Genomic DNA, 22,098 nt, shown 5'->3' with positions numbered 1-22,098 from the left:
GAATTGAATTGCCGAGAGACTGGCACATTCACGTATGTAATACAGCTGCCCAACCATGGATTTCCAAGAGCGTTAAAACGTTTTATGATGCGAGCAGCGCGTCAAATATTGCTTGGCGAATTTGAGTTCACTGGGTGAGGAATTGTCCGGGGGAAGGAGTGCATTCTTTTTCGTTATGTAATGACTGCATGCAAAGACGAAATGCCAGAGAGAACCAAAACAAGCTAACCACACCTCTTCAGGGGGGCTCTGTTGATACGAGGATGCTTTTATATGATAACCCACCATTTTGCACTGCTTTCTCTTTCTTCTTTTTTTTTACATTGTTACCTTTTCTCTCTGTCCCGCCTACTTGGCCATCGTCATTTTCTCATTTTTATAAGACAATGTTAGGCAGAATCGAGTTCCTCATTTTATTGCAGTTGGTCCGCTGAGTTTATTACAGTTAATGTAGTAAATAATTGTAAATTTGGATGATACGGGACGCCATTTGTATTACCGCGCGTGATTAGTTCCATATTTTTCAGTGATCGGGTTTCACCCACAAAAAAAAAAAAAGCTGTTACCATCGCTCGGCGCCCCAGTGTTTGCGATATTTCTCGATCGTTTTAGACTATTCCGATAAGATTGCGCGCACAACACGAGTGCTCGAGTTTTATTCTGGAACTAACGCGAGCCCCAGCGATAACGCTAGAATTTTTGATCACTCATGTACAAAAGACGACGCGTTCCACCGACGATCAGATTACCGACGGCCGTCGACTGCGATCGCCGTTATCAGTGTACAACGTGCACTGCTTGTACTTTTCAATTCCTAGGCACAAGTTCGCCCAATAAATAGCTCCGCATTTATCAGTGTTCATGTTAGTTTTGAATAGAAAAAAAAGATATAGGGAGAGAGACAGTGTCATGCTACTCCAGCAGAAATGTCCAAGTATTTTTCGAAAGCCGCACTGATTATTTTTCACTACTCCCGTTTTTTCTTATCTTCTTTTTATACAGTGCTTTTAACTCCCTTCCTCTCCCACAGGGCGGTTCACGTGGAAACAAGCTTATCTCCCCGACATTCAAGTGAACGGTGAGCACGTGTATCTTTGCCGAACTGTTCGTCGGCGACGATGAATTAGAGCGGAATGCGCCGAAGACACAAACCTCGTAACTTTACATTCCATGCTATGTTTCAGAAGAAACTGCCTTCAGTACCAACCTAAGTGTTGTCATCAAAGGTGCGTTCTTGGCTACTGCCCTTTATGTTTTTTTTTTAGTAAGCTCTTTTGTTTTAGTTCAGTAAAGTTTGCCAAATATACGACACGAGAATCAAAGTTGGGGGAGTTGGTGATGCATTATGGGATAAAAACGGCGCGCAAACGGACGGCACGGAGAAAGGTAGCACGACGCAAGCGCAAATGTACGACTTCATCACATGGGAATGCACGGCTCATACCGAAGAGCAAGAGGTGGATAACACCAGATTGAGAGAGAGAGAAAAAACTTTTATTTCCGAAACCCAAGTCCGGGTCTGAGCTCTAGGGTGAGGTTGTACTGACCTCCCCTAAGATCGTTAGTATGTGGTTAAGGAGAGTTGCCCACGAGGAGGTGGTTTCGCCCAGATTCGCAACCCAGGCCTCCCATGTAAGCTCAGGCTGGTCCGGTGGGCCGAAACGATGGCGAGGGCCAGCGGTGCCTTGGAATAGGGGCCCGACCACACAGCGTTGCTTTGTTTTCAAGGCAACGAAGTCTTGCGCAAATAAAGTTCTGTTCTTCTTCTTCTGAGCGTAATCGTGCAAATGGACGGACTCAGTACGTTTCTGCCTGCACTGATAGTACAGCTGGCCGACTCACTTAATACGGCTCGCATTGCGGTAGATCTTAGTACTGAATGCTATGGTGTTGCAAAGAAACACAAATGTTTAATACCCATTCACGCCGCCTGATAGCTCATATTGATTGTCTCTCCCAACAGTTAACGCAACGCCACCCGAGACAGCGCTAGCCAAACCAGGTAAGTAATCGAATCAGGAAAATTATAGCTCGCATTGCCTAAACTGTCTTGGTCTGTGTATAAATGATATACTTGGATCTCCATGAATATGTAAGCGAAAGTTACTTTAATAGAAGACCTCTTTTGTAAAGGTTTTCATCCCTACAAAAACGTGTAAGAAAGAAGAGCGTGAGCTTTTGTGACACTGTTTTCACAGAATTAACAAACAATTTCCCATCAACAAACGTGTTTCACTAAATCTACGTCACATATTTAATGCAGTAATCAATGCAGGCGAGTCACTTTTAAAATTTAACAAAAGCTTTTCCTCCATAAAAATTAGAACACTGCCTTATGCGAGGCAGTCATTTTATGAAAAGAATGCACTAATTAGTCGCCACCGTAACAAAGTTGAGAGAACTACTTAGCTCCAAGAGCATAAGAATAAGAAGTCACAAGAACGTTCGAACCGTTCATTCACCTGCTGGCTTGAAAGGCCGTATTGGTGCACCACACATACACTATATAATGCCACAAATAGCCTGGGAAATGTTATAGAACGGCCCCCAATACGATGTTTTTTTACCGTGACCATAGACGTTCAATGCGGTATTTCACAACATCACGGAATGTACGCAGAGGCTGACAGCCTGACGGACTTGTGTCTGACGTACACAGTCAAGGCACTGTACAACGTGAGCCACGGCTCGGACCCCGTCGCGGACTCGTACGACCTGCAGCTCTTCCTGAACAAGCAGTGCCCATGCCAGCAACTCAAGAGCCGTGCGTATCTTCCTCCCTCTCTCTCTCACTCCACAGCTTCTCTTTCACATGATGTCTGCTAAGTTCGCATGCATTCACATCTACTAACTTAGTGATTTCTAGGGTATGTTCGATACAAAAATTTTAAACTCCTATTAGCGAAGCTGGTTCGCAGTAAGCTTTACGAATATGCGCTGGGCATCGTCGTAACAGGGGTATACATTTCCAATAATAGATAGCTTTGCGCGAACTCCCTTGTCCAAACTGTAGCAGTGGACGTCCGACGTAATTAAGCGAAGCACCTCAGACTATCAGCCCGTCAGGTTTAAGCATACGCGTTTCTCGCTAATGAGTTAACGAACGTGTTATGTCGTGTTATGCACAATGCATAAATATGGACGTTTTTTTTTACCGATTTCCCGAAACATGAGGGGGGAAAAAAGAAATGAGACTCATGAACGCGGGACTACAAATTCACCACTTCCACTCCCGCTTTCTCAGTAAACGCCGACCGGATAGCTACCGGGTTACGGCCGTGTGACGGTGCGGTATCCACGTGTGGCCTCGTGGAAGTGACATCACTTGTACACTTCACCGGCATGGCCGAATGCTTACAAGTTCCACCGGTATATCGGTCCGGTTTCTCGCAGCAACAACCAGGAGCACGCGTCTAGAATACAGGCCCACCGGTGTGCCAACATGTTGCCGAGGTTGAAACCCCCTACCTTCCAATCCCTAACTGGTTGTCTCGAGAAGAGGTTCTTGATGGAAAATAGAACGGTGGGGGAGTGACACAGTAACTGTCTCTCAGAAACCACCCAGTCAAGGTACTGGTAGTAGGAGAGGATTTCAGCGCCTTTATATATCGAGCAGTTTCAGTAGAGAACGTTGCAGAATTGAAGTGTGTGCGCGATAAATATGGCAGACGGTTTGGTTCCGCCAGGCATCATTGTAGTACTGTTGTAGTACAGCTGAACCTCGTTATAATGAACCCTGGTATAGCGAATTATCGGTTATAACGAACTAAATACGAACTTTAGTTGGTGACGCTTCGTTTCAGTGGCATTTATTCTTTTTATAACGAAGCCGAAAACGCGAGAGACGCCACGATATCAGCTGTAACGAATAAATATTTGGTTCCCGCGAGGACAAAAACGCCAAAGGGGGCATAAAAAGTCAAATAAATATTCGAAGACAATTCACAACCACGTTTTTTTTTTTTTTAATGTAGTTGTGACATTGAAAATTTGGTTTTTTTAGAAGCGATGAAACACAGTCGAGGCTGGAAAGACGGAAAGATAAAGAAATGATACGTGATAACGTCGAGAAAACTACATTTTAAATTAAGTTGGAGTTTTACGTGTCAAAGCTCCGATTTGGTACGATTGTTATAAGGCGAAAAGAAAGTGGTGGTGCGCACGTGCACCACTGCTGTCAGTTCAAAACGTCATCCTTCTGTCGTCTTCCGCTTCATCAGCAATCGTGTGTTTAGCCTTCACATAAAAATAGCTTACGATGATACATGGTACAAGTTTCTTTTTGACCATATGGTGCTACCGTTCATTCTGCCCTTCCGCAGAGTTGCCCGGTTACGCGCTGCTCGTAGTCGACAAACGGTCGAAGCTCTCGGACGGAGTTTTGCAGCTCGGATCAGGAGCCAAGCTGTATCCGCTCCCTTACGGCACGCACGTACTGCCCGCATGTTCTGCCCAAGGCGACTCCATAAATCCAAGAAGCGATCCTGGCCCGGAGACCAAACTGCCGCTGCCTGAACTCGAGATATCAGTGGAGGACGGTGAAAGTAAGTGGTACATTAATATAATTTCTGACTGCTCAATTGCACAATAAACCAACCAGCCAGAAATAATGGAAGCGTATTGCTTATGTAAGCGAACAGCCTTGTAACGAAAATCGTTGCTGGGCTACTTGGTTCATAACCTTAAATACTGGATAGTGCGGATTCGACGCAGGACATAGAAAGAACACTTATGCACAGGACAAGCGCTTGTCCTGTCCATCAGCGTTCTTTCTATGTCCTGCGTCGAATCCGCAATACCCGGCATTTAGGAATAGCTTTATGCCTATGCAGCATTCTGGAGCTCCGAAATGCGTTGGGCGAACGAGACAACGAGATAGTTAAGATAGCATGCCTAAGTGAAAGCAATCATTTCTAGGGGGTCAATCAAAGATTTTAGTTTTTGACTTGAAATATTTTTCTTTTCTTTTCCTTTTTTTTGTGTGTGTGCGTTAGACGTTATCAATGCGCTAAATCCCCACTGCATTGATGGTGTTTTATTTTTCGAGATTATAGAAGCTGCACAACGCATCTCTGCGTACTTACTACGAGACGAGCTAACATTGCACACTTTATGCGAGAGCAACCCTTATTTCGCGTTTACTGCCGCCAGGAAGTAGGTGTAATGAAAGGGCTTTACCTAGACTATGTAGCGTCGACAGACTGTCCTATTTTCAACGCAATAAAGGTTACCAACATCAGTCTAGTACCGTTACGCCTGTCAATCTGGCTTCACCGCAGTAATACCCTAGTTGAGGTGAAGCAGTTGCGTTGCTTGTGCAGGGGCAAACGACGTGACATTGCATTGCTTCGTGAGGAAAAAACGATGTTATACGTCTAAACTTGCGATAGCAATTATGTGTTCAGTCTCGGCTGGTTTTTGCCGCCGCCGTCATGTCCCGTATATATATATATATATATATATATATATATATATATATATATATATATATATATATATATATATATATATAAAGTCCCAAAGAAAAATAATTCACAAAAATGCTTCCGAAGCGTGGAATCGAACCAGCGACCTCTCGGTCCACGAGTGGCGCTAACCACTACGCCACAAAGCACAAATTCTTCACGTAGCTAACGGCGAGCGTTATATACACACCCTTTACCACTGGCAGGACTCGGAGAAGGCAGACGCTTATAAGCGTTTCTTCATTACCAGCGAGATGACGCGAGGAGCGCAACGCGTGCATTTAAAAGTTGTCGGCCAGCTCGCTCGCTTCTTCTAATGTTTGCGCAGGGAGAACCTTGCCCTTCCACTGTCTGCTCGCGCGGTAGTTGCTTGCGGGTGGATAGATGTTTCTGCAGCCTAGCAGCGCGTTCATCACGGGCCGCTTTTATTGCTATTGCATTCATTGCTTCGCCCTTGCGGCGAAACTGACTTTTTTTAGGGGCGAAGCTCCTTAAGACGGCACCCGTTCGTCCCTCGTAGTCGTAGTCGTAGTAGTCGTAGTGCGTAACCAGTCTTACGCTTTGACCTCCAAGGTGGTGCCGGTGGGAGATTTTTCCTGTGCGTTGTTGAACAATAAAAAATTCGCAGCGTGCGCGTTAACTAAAAGCCGAATTCTTCTGTCTCTCATTCCCCATTAGCAGCCATTGGCATGTTCCAGTAGGAAACGTTAGAAGTAGAAGTGTAAGTGTTAGCTAAAAGCCGACTTCTTCTGTCTCTCATTCCCATTAGCAGCCATTGTTTACCTCCAAAGTAGTGCCTGGTGAGATTTCTCCTGTGCGTGATTAAACAATAAAAATTTTGGTCAAAACGCCGTTGATTGATGAAATAAACCAACGAAAGACGCCAGAAGTTTAGTAAAAGCAAAACGAAAGAACGCCAGATGTTTCTAAAGCAAAACGAAAAGACGCCAGCTGCTTAACGAAAGACGCCAGATGTTTTCTAAAGCAATGGTTTTCTAAACAATGAAAATTCACAGCGTACATGTAAAATTAAAGTGAGCTGCAAGTCGTCATAACTCATCGAACCTTTAGTATAAACGCGCCCGATCTCACGTCGGTGATGATGTACTGGGCAGAATTCACGGAAGATTCACGGTTTACCGATGAACCTCCGCAGCTTCGCCCACTCATCATCATTCACTCCGTGGATATGCTGTGATTTTTTTTCTAACGTAGAGACTGCGCATGGCAAGCCCGGGCGCATGCTCTGCTATAATAAAACGCTTGCTTGAATTTTAAACTGGCAGCGTTTTATGAAATACGATTGCTAAAACAAAAGCTTACTATTAATTTTCCAGTAAATGGTGGGAAATACAGCGATGATAGCGTGCATTTTATAATAATCTTTTTAGTGGCACAAGCAACGAGTGTCACTCTTGTTTCTCTTCCAATCACTTCCGGTCAAGCACTTACTTCCGGTTTTCCGATTATTCAGTGTTTTTTAAAGAATGTTACTGGTACGAAATCCATGGTTCTGGTTCAGGTTAACACTTGTAATGGATACATATAATATCGTAGCATAAGTTTACTTAAGATGACGGCCAGCTAACTGTGAGAAAAATTAATGAATTTTGATTGATTGACTCCATTGAAAAAGCAGGTTTTCTTGTGAGCAACTGGGATGGTTGCAGCACCCGGCGGAGCAGATCTCAACCACGCACTTCTTTCTACGTGGCCTCTGAGATCCGCTTCGGCCGTGCGATGAAATGCTAAGTTATCCCAAGGAATACACAAGGGCATACGAACGCTGAGGGGCGAATGCCACTACCAGACACTTAAGTGAAGATTTAAGGTCGCCTCAATTCCTTTTTTATTGCGATGGCAATTATATGGACAGTCTCGACGGGTTTTTTGCCGTCGCCGTTGCCGTCGCCGTCATGTCCGTCCGCTATGAAGTCCAGATTGATAAGATCCCCCCGCGCATCGTATGTTCTACCGCGGGTAAAACCGCGCGAGCGGGGGCGACGAACGCGGCCGAAGCAGAGATCAAACGAGCCGGCCCATTTCCGTTGCTCGGAGGGTGCATGCGATAACATCACCCCGCTCGGGAGGCCTGCCGTTGAAGCAGACAGACGCGAGGTGGGGGGCAGGGGAGTGAGGGGGGGGGGGGTAAAGCTAAAGCCCCTGAAACTTCATAAAGTAGCGACACTCTCCTCCTCCGCTCTCGTTCCTGCTCTCGTTCCCGAACGTGGCGCTACCTACCTTGCTCCTGCGTAGCAGACGCCCTTTCGCGGAGACAGCGCTTGCTTGACAGGCAGCGCGCTGTATTCGCACCAGCCGTCTAGCTCTTAATATTTTTTATTTGTTTTTGTTTAGGAGATGTTAGCGCTTTTATATAGTACCGGCTGCTCCTTTTCGCAAGTAGAATTCGGGAAAATCACAGCAGTGAAAAAAAAATTGCGTAAAAGAGCACCGAGTGATAGTTCATGTATCTTCTTCTATATAGAGCACAGAATTTCTCTCCGGTGGCTTATCCCCATTTATTAACTGCACCTTTTGCTGTTTGAAAACTGATTCTAAAATTATCTAAATGACCGTAACGCTGGCCCGTGACAGCTCTGTCTACTGCCGCATAGGTTATACAATATGTGCCGAGAGCATGTGATTGCCTTTCATTGGTAAATTTAGTAGTTTTTTCATTAGTAAGGTAGTTTTTTTTCATTGGTAAATTTCAACTCACGAGACGCACTGCAGTTCCCGAAGTCAGCACGCGCGCAATATCAACTAGTCCTGTACATCAGGCGTTTAGGCAAAATTTACAGGACTCTTATGCATTCGCCTAAGACGACTGAAAACGAATACCAGCTTCTTGTTCTTCAGTCGACGTATTGATCCTACCCCGCACCCCTCCGAAAACTATCTGCACCTCACCTGGTTTAGCATTGCCTCTGTGATTGTTGGGCCGATCACGGAGGCAATGCAAAGCGACGATGTCATCTGATGCCATCGTGCGACGTCACGTTATGTGACGCCATGATGACGTCATGCGACTTTGCCATGACGTCGCCAATTTTGGCGATCTGTGACGTCATGATGACGTCATTTGGTGACGTCTTTGCGGGGTGATATTTTGGATCACTCTTGTTTACGCTGCCGACACAGGACGCCGACATCGCCAACAGCGAGTTTTTGCGTTTGATGAGGCATCTAAAGCTTTCGCATTAATATTGCGCGAGAAGGCGTACATCAATTATAGTTGATATATTTGGACGGCGTTGGTTGCTTCGTTAAGTGATTAAACGCACCAACCCTATTGCGCATGTGTGCCTTATAGATGTATCTGACATAGGAACTATACCGCTGAATGAACGAGCAAGCGAATGTAAAAAACTAGCGTGTCACCGTAAACGTTTCCTTCGCGAAACCTCCACTCGCGGATATAAACGTTCACACGAGATAGCACGTAAACCCCCGCGCGAAATGGCCCGTATACGTAGGTTCCTAGACGATGAACGCGCCCTGCGACTCGGCTCGGCACGCACGCTTTGCATAGCTACCTTCGCATCGCAAGCGCACCGACCGATCGGTCAACGTAAAAGAACTAGTGAAAGCTATTTGCTCCGAGTTAAACGAGCACGCACCAAAAACAAACGGAGAGTCTAAATCCTAATGTAAGCTTTCGCACTCCGGCTTTGTTTATTCAAAAGAGCTGCGCCGACTCTCTGAAGTTTCGCAATCACATTGTTTATCGTCAGTCCGCGTGCATAATGCTAGCTGCGCACAAACCAATACCATGAACTCGTACCAGTCGGCACATCACGTCAAGCAGAAAACGTAACCACGTATTGTTGACAAAGAAACGAAAACTAAGTAACGACCCCGCACAAACAGTAATAAAACGTGCGTGAGAGATGGCGACGTACTGTAGTGCGATGCCCGCTTACTACGGCGTTAGAGTGTGCATCAAACTTCGCGTACCTCCACGCATACTTACAGTGTGTGGGACCCACAACTTACCTCGCATAGTCGAGTCGAAAATGTCGACCTGAAGCTCTCCCTTACGATAATGTGCAACGAAGCCTTTCGTCGCAACTCGTTGCGCTTACCGGACGGTATCCTGGGGAGCTTCTTGCCTTCGCTAGACTTGTTCTGACATCAGAAGGCGTGGTAACCAACAGCGACGTCCTGTGAGAAATATTTCACAGCACAACGCGCACGGTATGACAAGTGCGTATCCATAAAACACATGCGCTGTGCACCGGCGAGTCCACGCTTGACGGGCAAAGATGGCAGTCGAGAGCGACTGTAAACAAGCGAACGCTGCGCACGGTCCCACGTGACGGCAGTTGGCCAATGCCGACGCGGCGTCAGCCTCGGAGATGGCGGAGGAGGGAGAAAAGAGAGGAGGCGCGCTTTTATGCACGTATGTCGCTACTTTACGAAGTTTCATGGGCTTTAGCGCGAGCAGCCACTTAGAACTTTGAATTATAAGGGCGCGGTCGCGATGGCTGGCGCGCACGCTATCTCGAAAGCCATCTCAGCGGGCGGCTCGTGTACCCTTCTACGTGCTGCGCTCTCAACGCGAAGTGACTATGCAGGGAGCATATCTCCCTGGAGCCGCCGTATTCTCTTATACCAGCGTTTTGTAGTTACGCGAGATCGAATACAAAACAGTTAGCTGCCAGCCTCACTTCGTGTAAAACTACAGTTTGTTGCTATCGCATTCATTGCTTCGCCCTTGCGGTGAAACTGTTGCTTTTTTTTTCTTTTTTAATCACGTGTGCAGCTGACGCGGAACCCTGCCCGGAGAATGTCCAGACCACTTGTCCCGTGTGCATCGACGCCTCCGAAGAGCCGGCTGCTACCGCTACGCAGTACTGCAAGTCAGAATACGGTCAGTATAACTGCAACCTTCGTCGCTATAGGGCGCCTTCTCTCACTCTCTCTTTCCTTTGTTTGTGTTCATAGTAGAAAATAACGACAATATACACGTGTTTAAACGCGCAGTTGATTTCCTCGGATCAATCGAGTGCGATAAATACTGCAATAAACTTCACGTAAGCGCGTTGTCAGTCTCACAAGAAGATATTGTAGTTGTATAAACCACACAGAAAACTAAGAAATTCCAAGGGGCTTACCCAGGAAAGTCCCCTAAGGCCATGCAAAACAATAATTTTGCGTGGCAAAAATGTCTGTCTAGCGTGCTATATTGGCTGTGACGTATATCCAAACTGCAATCATAATGAGTTATGAACCTAACAGACTGTAACAACGAAGGAACGCATAGAACAGATTACCTAATTTTGCTCAATCAAAGTAACCGAATCATTAAGAAAGGAAATGAAAGCGTGAGAAAAAAAGCTACTGTCACTTCCTTTTTTTTTTATTATGCCATAGTTGCACTAATGAAGTATTAGGCAATTTTTCCGTGCTTTCCTTGGTTCTCATTGACTGTTGGCTTTATGATGATCGTGATTAAAAATTGAGCTTTGTCTTACCCTTCCCATATATCAAATCAAATCGAACGTGTGATTATGTGGTCGGTCACGGTACGAATGAGTGGTTAGTCATTACGTATCGGAGTGTCACGTCAGTGTGAGCATCTTGAGACCAAACAACTATCGTAGGAACTGAAGCCCATGAAGTTACAAGCACGTGTTAAGACGTGAAACTTGCCTTCTAGAAAGACACGTTCTTTTTGAAGTGTGCGCTTTATTCTGTCTCCCGTTCTCTCCGACAGCTGCCGTTGTGAGCATTCCGGACGACGCCTTCACCGCCAGCACCGACGACTCCGGTGAGTGGCTGCGCTTTCCCCGAGATTTACACGAACCAAATGAAGAACGCTGCTTTTAACACGCAGCAGATTATAGGCAGTTTTAGAATAGCGTACGCTAAGTTAGCGTTAGCGTTTGCGGCCCGCTATTTCCGTCACTTAACGGGAGCCCGCGAGCGGTTAGCGTACGACACATGCGCAGTTGCGCGAAGAACCAACGCAAAGCTTTGCGTACGCTATCGTAAAACTGCCTTATAAATAGTTATCAAAATATGGACTGATGACATTTTAATTTAGCGACAATTACAATGCATGTCGCCCGTAGCAATAGCTATCTAATAACTCTCAGCTCTATTAAAACGCGTTCAGTATAAATAAAGGCCGTCCTTCTTAGAGTTAAAAAAAATTCGGCAGATCCCACGCACTGTGGGAATCGGTGTAATGCGAAGCAGCCAGCAAAGAGCTGCATACATCGCCTTGTTTGTCTTTGAGCCAAACGAAATCATTCATGCCATGGCACCTAGTTCACTATGTATCGCACGTTTGCCATGCACGCATGCATACACAATCTGGTATATACCATGCCTACGAAACGTATATTCTGGTATATACAATGCATGACCTGTCATTTATGTTCATCACGCACTCGCGTCATGCCATACCAATTTGGTGTATATCCAGTTAACAAGCCGGAAGTGCACCATGACAGTGTCATGTAAATCATACCGTACATGTCATGCATGTCATGATTTTGATGTTAACACCTCTCATTTACGTTCGTGATACAGTCGCGTCGCGCAATACCAATTTTGGTATATATCAAGCAAGCGAAACGGCCACGAGTGCGCCATGAGCATGGCATGTAAATCATGTCGTACATGTCAGGCATGTCATAATTTTCACGTTACCGCCTCTCATTTACGTTCGTCATACAGTCACAGCGCGCAATACCAATTTTGGTGTATATCGATCTAGCGAAACAGCCGTGAGGGCGCCATGAGCATGGCATGTAAGTCATGACATCCATGACATGCACGTCATGGTTTTCATGGTACCAACTGTTATTCATGTTCTTCATACAGTCACATCGCAATATACCAATTTTGGTGTATATCAAGCAAGCGAAACGGCCACGAGTGCGCCGGGAGCATGTCATGTAAATCATGTCGGACATGTCATGTATGTCATGATTTTCATGTTACCACCTCTCATTTACGTTCGTCATACAGTCGCGTCGCGCAATACCAATTTTTGTGTATATCAAGCTAGCGATCGAAGCGGCCGCGAATACATCATGAGCGTGGCATGTAAATCATGACATCCATGACATGCACGTCATGGTTTTCATGTTACCAACTCTTATTCATGTTCTTCATACAGTCACATCGCCCAATATCAATTTTGGTGTACATCATTCTAGCGAAACAGCCGTGAGGGCGCCATGAGCATGGCATGTAAATCATGTCGTACATAACATGCATGTCATGAGTTTCATGTTACCATGTGTCAGTTATGTTCGTCATACAGGCATGTCTCGTCATACCAGTTTTCGTATATATCCATTCATTTAAACGGCCGCGAGCGCCCCGAGACTATTTCATGTAAATCACGCTGCACATGACATGCCTGTCATGATTTGCACGTTAGAATCTGTCATTATGTTCGTCATGAACTCTTGTCACGCCGTACCAATTTTGGTATATAGATAATTAACGGAACGGCCGCAAGAGCCCCAAGGCCGCGGAATGTAAATCATGCTGTTCATGACATGCATGTCATGGTTTTCATGTTATGACTTGACATTTATGTTCGTAATAAGGTCATGTTATGCCGTATACATCCGATTAATGAAACGGCCAGAAGAACACAAAGACGTAGGCGGCTAGATAGATAGATAGATAGATAGATAGATAGATAGATAGATAGATAGATAGATAGATAGATAGATAGATAGATGATAGATAGATAGATAGATAGATAGATAGATAGATAGATAGATAGATAGATAGATAGATAGATAGATAGATAGATAGATAGATAGATAGATAGATAGATAGATAGATAGATAGATAGGCATGCTACCGACCTCGCGTCGTGGAACGCGAAGAGGGACGCTACGCGCGTCGTATCTTCCATCTAGCCTGGCCGTTAATTCTCACAGGGCGAGCGGGGAACGCGGTCGACAGGCGGGCGAGAGGGGGGCAGCGTGGGAGAGGGGAGAGAAGCGGAGGGGACGCGCATGCGCTCCAGCTCATCGCGGCGTTGCGCACGAGAGAATTTCGGCATGTCTAGTCCGCGTTTCAGAGGAAGAGTGGAAAGGGGGAGGGAAGAGGGGGAGGGGAGTGGGAAAGTGGATAGGGGAAGGGGAGAGGGATAGTGGAGAGGGAAAGGGAGAGGGGAAGTGGAGAGGTGAAGGGGAAAGGGAGAGGGGAGAGGGGTGTGTGGAGAGGGTATGCGCATGCGCAATAAGGGTGGTCACGCCGCACACCACCACCACCACCGGATTGAGCTCCGCCTCAAGATACTTCGCATCTAATAAAGCTTGCAAGCATGTGTAAGAACGCGTGCGTAAGGATAACATCCGTGCCGGCTTGCGGACTGTGCAAATAGATAGAGGTCACGTTAGACGGCATACACTCTTTTACTACCCCTTTTGGAGTAGGAACATTAAGTCGTTAAATAGAAAGTGTGGGACATCAAAGATAACGCCGCTTCTTCTTGCGCATATTATGCGGACTTGCGCATATTATGGGAGGAACACGGCTTACCTCACCTGTATTCGACCAATTTTAGAATATGCTTGTACTCTTTGGGACCCGTCACAAGTAGGCTTGATTAATAAAGTAGAAAAAATTCAAAACAGAGCAGCCAGGTTTGTCCTGAGTCGGTATGGAAGAAATCACAGTTGCACCGAAATGAAAAAAGAATTAAACTGGGAGTCACTTTCATCACGACGTAAAAAACTACGTTTGAAGTTGTTATATCAGATATATCATAATAAAACAGGAATTGAGAGAGACACTTACCTAAAACAGCCAGATTACATATCTGAACGTATGGATCATATACACAAAATAAGGCCATACCGGGCCAGGAAAAACCTGTACGCGAATTCATTTTTTGTGAAAACCATTAACGAGTGGAATGGTTTGATGTCTGAGCAAGTGTGCTGTAAAAATGAAGATGTGTTTTTTTCATGTTTGTAACCCCCCTGCTGTAACGCCTCCGGGCAAAGCGGGGTTATGTATGAATAAAGAATAAAGAATAAAGGACTTGTGCGTATGCATATGCATGTAGCTGTGCATTGGACAACAAAAATATCATATGGACGCCGCAGCTTTCTTTGGGTGACTTGGCCCGTAGTTTCAATCTTTTCCTCGATCGAAAGCTCGAAACTTCTGATGGAATTGAATAAGTGAAAGCGTTATAGTGCGTAAGTACATCATTTTGTTGTTGTTGTTGTTTTTGCTGTATTCCATAATAATTATTTGCATATTGCGATCTAATAACTCTAGCGCTAATTTATTTAAGATATTTATATAACACATGAAAACACTGTATTCTCTTCGGTTCTCCATTTACGCGTAACTAGTTGAAGAAGGCACGCTGATATGCCCACATATTGATTGCTCGTTTTTGCAGTGAGTTTGCAGTGAGCGTTCTTCAGCTTTGTAAAGCTGCGGTTTCTAAGCTGAATAACGATTTCGAAAGGCTCAGAGCGTTTGTCTTTTCTTTTTTTTTTCTACGAATATTGTTATTTGTGCTCTTGAATAAACATGAGTCGTATTTTTCTATCCGCTCCATGTTTTAAAGTTTTCGAATGATCATTCGATATCCAAGTAATTGTGACCCATGTAGCAAAAAACAACACTTAAAACAAAAAGAAACTGCTGAAGATGTCGTACGGACAACGTAGATAGTGCCAGCTTATTCATAAGAGTGCGAGCGTTGAATTTCATACGATATTTTTTTAGTAGAGGATATCTGAGAACGGAGAAATTTATTAAGCCTCAGTAAACATGTTCAGTTAACATTAATCAGCTCTATCACTTCATCTTACAAACACGTAACTACCTCGAATTTATTTATGAAGCGTTCAAATACGTTAAGTACGCAACACTTCGAAACTGATTGCTGTCATATCGGTTTCGTGAAGACTCCGACTTATCACGATATATCGAAAACCGAGTTTCCGGAAATTCGTGAGAAACATATCATTCACATCGTTCAGAAACAAAAAATAATATTTTTTTTTCGAACCGCCGTCAAGTTTTAAAGACTAAAACGCTTTCCTTGCACCAACTTTTCTGTTCACAGCAATACAGCCTTGGTGGGCACCCAAACTGAGCCTTTCAAGTAAGTTTTCTTTCTGTATATTTTTTCTTTAGTTTGAACCAGTAATTCCCTAAAAAAACTACACTTTTACAATGCTGTCTTTTCTTTTTTTAACTACAGCCGTTTCTCATGGATCCAGTGTTCAGGTTAACGTGGACGTGAAACGTAAGTTCCTTCAAATCTCCTTCGTGCGCTTTTTTTGTCGGCCACCAAACATTATCTAGCGTTCTCGTATGCCTGCAGGATAACTCAAGCAGAGACGATCAGAACAAGATGAAGTCTAGAAACAGTGTTTGCTTTGCAAGCTCCAGCTTGAGTTGTTCTGTTCTGTTCTGTTTTAACTGGCTTGCTGTGGAGAGGTTAACGTTTATATTACCTCGGCTACTACTTTTCTAGAAGTACTGCAGCGGAAAAAGAAAAAAAAAAGGTGATTACCCAAAATAAAAAATGAGCAACTAAAGGGAAAAATGACATAGCTAACTGGAACAACATAAAAAATAATAACACGGTAATATACAGTTCGCTTGCCGGAGTTCACATTGCAAGAAAGCGTCCACACGTACACATTTCTAGTTCAGCCCACAGTATATAATAACACATCATTCCATATATAGCAACGCATAGCTGTTCATCACATTCGCTTTCATAGAAAGTAGCACTGCTCCAAGCTGCGTTGCCATATGGTCGTGGTATGTTTGTATTGCCAAGCGGTCACTCGAGCTATAAAAATGGCAACTGAGCCATAGTGAGTACCAATGCTGCTCTTGAATGTATCAATCACCTGTCACTGCACGTGGCTCCGGCCTGTGATGTTCCGAAGAAATAAAGCACTACCATGTCGCGGCGCTTATAGATGGCGCTGCGTATCCTTAGGATGAAGCGCGAAAAAGGAGCGCGGCTGCATGGCACGCTTTATACATAGCGCGTTTCCGCAGTGGCGTTGCGGCCCAACGTCACATCGCCTAACCGCATTAGCGTCAACATTCACCGTGAGGCGCAAGCTGTGCCGGAATTTTTTCTGCGCTACTTCGTCGTTCGGGTGCGCGCAAGCATCCGAAGTCACTGTCTACCTCGCAAAAATAGGAAAAATAAAAGAAAAGCTCATGCCAGGTCGGAGCAATAGAGCTGCCCTGAATTAGAAACAATAAAGTCGAAGAAGTTTAGGGATGCCAAGGAAGTAAAGCTATCCTTAAAAGAGACGAAATAGCCGCACTGGACAGATAGCGTTTCCAGAAGGTGCGCGGATGGTTCGCAAGGAAGTGTCGGTTATTCTTTTCAATTATCTGTGGGATACTGGCCTAATTGGTAAACAAAATACTGGAAAGAGAAGCACGGGCAGAGCAATTGCCGGCCAGGTCTGCCCTGCTAAAACCTCCTGTAGCAACAACGCCACCGCCATCAGCACCGAAATTATAGTTAACTGTGATAACCATGCATGACGCTTCGAATGACACGAGTCGAGACAGCGTCTGTAGTTAACACGAGGTGCGAGCTTAGGCGGTGAAGCGCAAGCAAGAAACTCGGACGTTGGCTTCATGAGACACCGCCGGATAAGGAGTGCTGATAAGCTATACCCGTCTGTCGAAATGAGTGCCGGCGAGTAAAGAAGAAGAAGGTGAAGAAGGGGGGCAGGAATGCCCGTATGGGTTGCGCGTCCAAGTGATAAGAGTTCTCTACGGTGGTTATAAAGGTTGCAAACAAACAATAGTACGAGTAAATAGGGGCAGAATGGGCACCACGCGTAGGCATGGTGCTCGCTTCGCTTCTCAACTGACCGCACGCACAACACCGCTGATGATGACGATGATAGGTACCTCCGTTGCGTCGCACACCTGTTTGCGCGAGTGCCGATTTCACTTACTGTGGCGATTCCTACAAAGACATGTTGGCGACCTTAGTAGTTATTGAAGACTCGGGCTTGCCGCGCAACACAACAGTCAGTTGCAAAAATGAAGAATCCTTGAACATGGGGTGACGCTGGAGCCAATACGTTTCGACAGGTGGCCTTGCCTTTTTCAAGACAGCAACTGCCTTGAAGAAGACGAAAACACCTGTCGAATAGCTGGCTCCAGCGACATCCCATCTTCAAGGATTCTTCATCTCTTCATGCTTCCATCTGCCCCTGAACCTCTGCCTTGCTTGGATTACAACAGTTGCAAGCACAGGTCGGCAAACTCGCCGATGAGTCGATTCAGTCAGACTCACTCAGACTCAGGAGGAATTGACGTACAATTTGGAAATCTCTGCTTCTGGCTCTATATTCGCGGACTTTTGAACACAGGAATTCGGTACATAGTGCAACACTCGCAATAGCCAAGAAAAACTACAGTGAGTGGTCCACAGGTCGCAGAATGTGCCTCATCTTCTGCAACCTACGAAATAAATAATTTCGTTTATCATTGATCCATCACCGCCGTGATCTCTGCCACATTTTCTGCAGCAGGGCATCCACGATGAGCTTAAAAATGAAATCTATACAACTAGCAACTGCCGAAATACAATGCACGACCGCCGGAATTATGTGCCTGTTACCACTGTGGAGTCACAGTCCTGCTCATCTGCTGTACGGCTGGTCATAAACACTGAAGTGCTTTGTCACCTGCGCTGCACTTAACACATCTGTGATGCTGTCAAGTTCGTGGCAACAATGTGTTCCTGGAGGCCTTGTACCCGCACTCACGGAAGCTTATTATGTATATATTTAGCTTTGGATATATCAAACTACTGTGTCTTCTTCAAGGAACAGCGTAAGAAACGACAGGACATAGAGAACACGCACGCTTGCGCTGTTCCTTGAAGCACAACCAACAAACCTAACTATCCGCACTTTTGGTACTGTGTCTTCGTTATGATTAAGTGCAGCTCAACCAAGTCGTGCACCTGTCAACCAGAAGAATATATATAGATTTTTTTTGTCAGTGAAGTTTACTTGTATTCACGCGTTCTAGCCAGCTGGTCAGCCTTAGGGTAAGCAAAAATACAAGTAAAGGAAAGGGAAGACTTATTACCCCGACGTGAAGACTGACAGAATGTTCCAAAGACGCACCGGAAACTTGTCGAGCCGGTGTTTACCGGTGTCTACCAGTGTTTACCCTGTATAACATCACGGCTAGCCACAATTCGTTCGTTCCCCCAGCTCCGGCGCCCTTTCCCCGCAGTCTCCATGACGCTGCATTTTTTGTCGATGTGCATGTGTTTACCAAGGTAGCGCGAAAATACAGCAAAAAATTAAAAAAACAAGATTCGCTTTGTCGTCATGAGCTGCGAAAAACCGGCAGCACTTGAGGCAGATATCTTTATCTGATATACATAGACGAGACTTGGGCTCTGTCCACTCTGAGTGCAGCGCGACAACACTTCTAAGGTGAGATAACTTGCCGCCGGTGAGCTGACTCACAGCGGCGCGCCCTACTTGCACAGCCATTTGAAAGGTCTGTTCTGGCGCACTACAGGGTTTCAGCTAAAACGGCAACTCTTCACTCGAAAATCCGTACATGTTGATACCTCGGCCGTCCGCTTATCTCTAGTGCTGCGTCTTCAACGATCAATCAACGAACGTACCAATGATGAAAAAGGAATCGATGCATGTAAAAACTGACCGCGAACAACGCGCTGTTCTGCACAGTTTCAAGATTTAATTCCACTGTTGGCCTTGTTATAGATTGCACACCATGTGCAACGTAAATTACTTATCATATGCACGTCGCTTACAGATCTGTTCACACGTGTCTTGTGTCAGCGTTTCTTGCCTCAGCTCGAAGACATTAGATAGAAACAATCACTTTCTTTTCTTTTTTTTTCTGCTGGTTACATAATGCAGTTGCTTTTTCTTGCTTCTTACAGCCAAGGCACAGTACCAATTCCCTCAAACAGACCGAACCGTTGGTCATGCAGGTGAGAATGCGGGAAGCTTGTTTTGCTTCGAGTGCTCTCAAAAGTTCGACCACTTTACTATGCCTGGTAAAACACTCCGCACTCAAATGAAAGCACGTTTTGTGTTTTACCTCTGACCCATCGAATTGTTCTGCGAATTTGCGCTCAGCTATTTGCATCACGGCACATGTTAGATGAACGTATAATGTCATACACAGTAGTTTCTCCCAAGTTTCCCTGTTACTTTCGAAGTTCTACAAAAGCTGTATCTTTTGTTTTTGCTCAGGTAGTGTTTTGAGTATTTATAGAAGGTACGAAACCCCTCGTTAAACACATGTATATGTATATTGATTTTGTAAGTGCTTCTAATTTTGAGAATGTTGGGGGCCATCAGTAATATCGAAGAACCAGTGCATTTCTTCGAAGGATGAAGCATAGACGTACAGCGCGCCATTGCAACGCAGTAAGTATTTCTAAATCTATTTCTATTGCGGTTTTTCTGCGCTTACCAACACTTCACTTTCAATCTCGTCCCGCATAATGTCCTAGCCATAGCCAGGAAACTAGACAAAAACGGTCTGCCTTCCTGGCTTTATACGGCTATTCACGCCGAGCTTCATTAAGAGTGCAGCTCACGTTTGAATGTGCAGCAAAAAATACAGCTGTCTCAGGAGCTCATGGCATGCGCAAGGTATCGGTCGGAGCAGTGACGGTTGGGCGTTCATCATCGAGGTGCTCAAATATCTTAATATTTTACATTTAAGTTGATTTAGACAAAGCCACTTCCTAATTTCTTCTAACCAATGTCTACATGACACATGTCTCAAAACATGACTCCTTGCGGTTAGCTGAGTTAGTGTTGCGATAGTGAGTGAGTGCGGATGTCAGTATGAATGCGGACGAAATCAAATGAGCGTGCGTGTTGGTGCGTTGGTGAAGGTGAATGAATCACTGAAGAATGGTTGTCGCCTAACTTTTCTGAGCTGCGCTCGTTGCAGACGAGAAGCGCCAGTGTCGCTCGGGCAAGCTGCACGTGAAGCAGCAGATAACGTCCGATCACGAGGGAGAGCCCACGGACGCCGTCAAGTTCACCATCATGAGTTCCTGCAGGTGTGCCTTCCTGGAACAGCGTAAGTATAGAATATACCTACCCTCGTTTGTTGTTCTCAGCTGTATCTATGAAAAAGACGTCTGTGCATGTTGACGATGCCGGTTATTTTTTCCAACGTTACGGTTGCCATCAGGCGAATGAAAAGGATGTCAGCAAAGATCATACAAGTTTAGCGACATCTCTTCTAAGGTCCACGCATGTTGTCGTTTTCATTTCACTTTCTCTAAACCGCGATGTTGTATTGCTTATATACGGCTCTCTTCGAAGCATTGGAACTCATCATGCTACTCTAACAATTACAGCGGCTGTTACTCGCTATGCGCAGCTCGTAATTTTCTGTTTATTTTTTCATACAAGACATTGCACGACAGGCTCCTGTTTATCCTCCTTTTGGACCTCGTCGATAAAAAGAAATAATAAGTGCGCTGTGATGAGATACAAGTCGGGACCCTCCAGCGGCAATCGCTTAATCATCTTCCCAGACTCGAACGCACTAACCTCTGATTCCCTGGAGGCGCAGTCGAGTTGGCTGGGTGACAGTGTCTCATAGGTGTTTCAGGTCCGATACCTCCGTACCGCCTTAACAATTTGAGCCTCCTATGACCTCCAAGTGTCCGCGATGTCAAGGGTTTGCTTATTTTTAATGGTGTATGCATGGTCCATAAAACTACTAACTTTTTTATAGCTGTCAGATGCATTGCTACCCCTGTCAGTGCTTCGACTTTAGAGCGAAACTGCGACCTTCTTCGTTTCAGCGAAGAAGGTCGCAAGTTTCAGCCACATATGCGAGCGCTTCTTTATCTCTGATTCAATCCTTGTTCATCTGTATTCTTTGTGCAGCGACTCAATTTGCCGTGCTGGCAAGCAAGCTGGCGCCTAAAAGCGACGAACCGCTCCATCTGAGCGAAGACGTGACGCTCATCGGCCTTCCGCTGGGCAAGACAGAGCTGCCCAAGTGCGTGCGGGCCCAGCCTACCCGCAAGCCCTTCTGGAAGATCTGGTGATCACGTCCACCGGAGACATGCGCCACGCAGCTCCGGGAGCTTTCTCCGTGCGAATCCAGAGTTGGTGTCGCATGTGCCATGCAATGCGGCCGCAGCGCCCTAGAGAATAAAGTGCCTTACTTGACGACAGCGCAGGCTTTACGTCTTATATATATATATATATATATATATATATATATATATATATATATATATATATATATATATATATATATATATATATATATATATATATATATATATATATATATATATATGTATATATATATATACACATGGGTATTGGGGTTAACTATCTCTGCATCCCACATTCTCACACAATGTGGGATGCAGAGATAATGCTATATAGTGTATCATGAGTAATGCCCTTCTTAAAGCATACATAGGAAAGATGTCGCTGATCATTCAGGTACGTCTCGTAACACCCGGTCTATTATATTTTTCATGGTGAAGGTCGTATAAAACCTTGCCTTAGCCTAGTCGAGTCCGCCTTGGAAGAACCGTAAACGAGGAGAGAGTAATCCTCCCGGTGTTCCGCGACTGTCACATCACTCACGT

The 22,098-nt window shown here is 45.1% G+C and overlaps 1 protein-coding gene across 1 annotated transcript in view; it reads left to right on the top strand.

Moving 5' to 3' along the window:
- The window catches only part of LOC119387735 (nascent polypeptide-associated complex subunit alpha, muscle-specific form), a 53,029-nt gene extending 31,367 nt beyond the window's left edge, over positions 1-21,662 (top strand). The window contains exons 10-21 of the mRNA XM_037655220.2: positions 1,031-1,078; positions 1,185-1,226; positions 1,964-2,002; positions 2,621-2,764; positions 4,323-4,544; positions 10,231-10,338; positions 11,185-11,238; positions 15,535-15,573; positions 15,673-15,717; positions 19,396-19,446; positions 20,424-20,555; positions 21,377-21,662. Coding sequence (XP_037511148.1) covers positions 1,031-1,078; positions 1,185-1,226; positions 1,964-2,002; positions 2,621-2,764; positions 4,323-4,544; positions 10,231-10,338; positions 11,185-11,238; positions 15,535-15,573; positions 15,673-15,717; positions 19,396-19,446; positions 20,424-20,555; positions 21,377-21,540 — 1,088 coding nt within the window. The 3' untranslated portion in view covers positions 21,541-21,662. The remainder of the gene's footprint in view (positions 1-1,030; positions 1,079-1,184; positions 1,227-1,963; positions 2,003-2,620; positions 2,765-4,322; positions 4,545-10,230; positions 10,339-11,184; positions 11,239-15,534; positions 15,574-15,672; positions 15,718-19,395; positions 19,447-20,423; positions 20,556-21,376) is intronic.
- Positions 21,663-22,098: the final 436 nt, after the last annotated feature.

This window comes from Rhipicephalus sanguineus, chromosome 3, assembly GCF_013339695.2.
Source record: "Rhipicephalus sanguineus isolate Rsan-2018 chromosome 3, BIME_Rsan_1.4, whole genome shotgun sequence".
NCBI lineage: Eukaryota > Metazoa > Arthropoda > Arachnida > Ixodida > Ixodidae > Rhipicephalus > Rhipicephalus sanguineus.
Note: the sequence above shows the minus strand (reverse complement) of the source record. Positions and strands in the feature narration are given on the sequence as shown.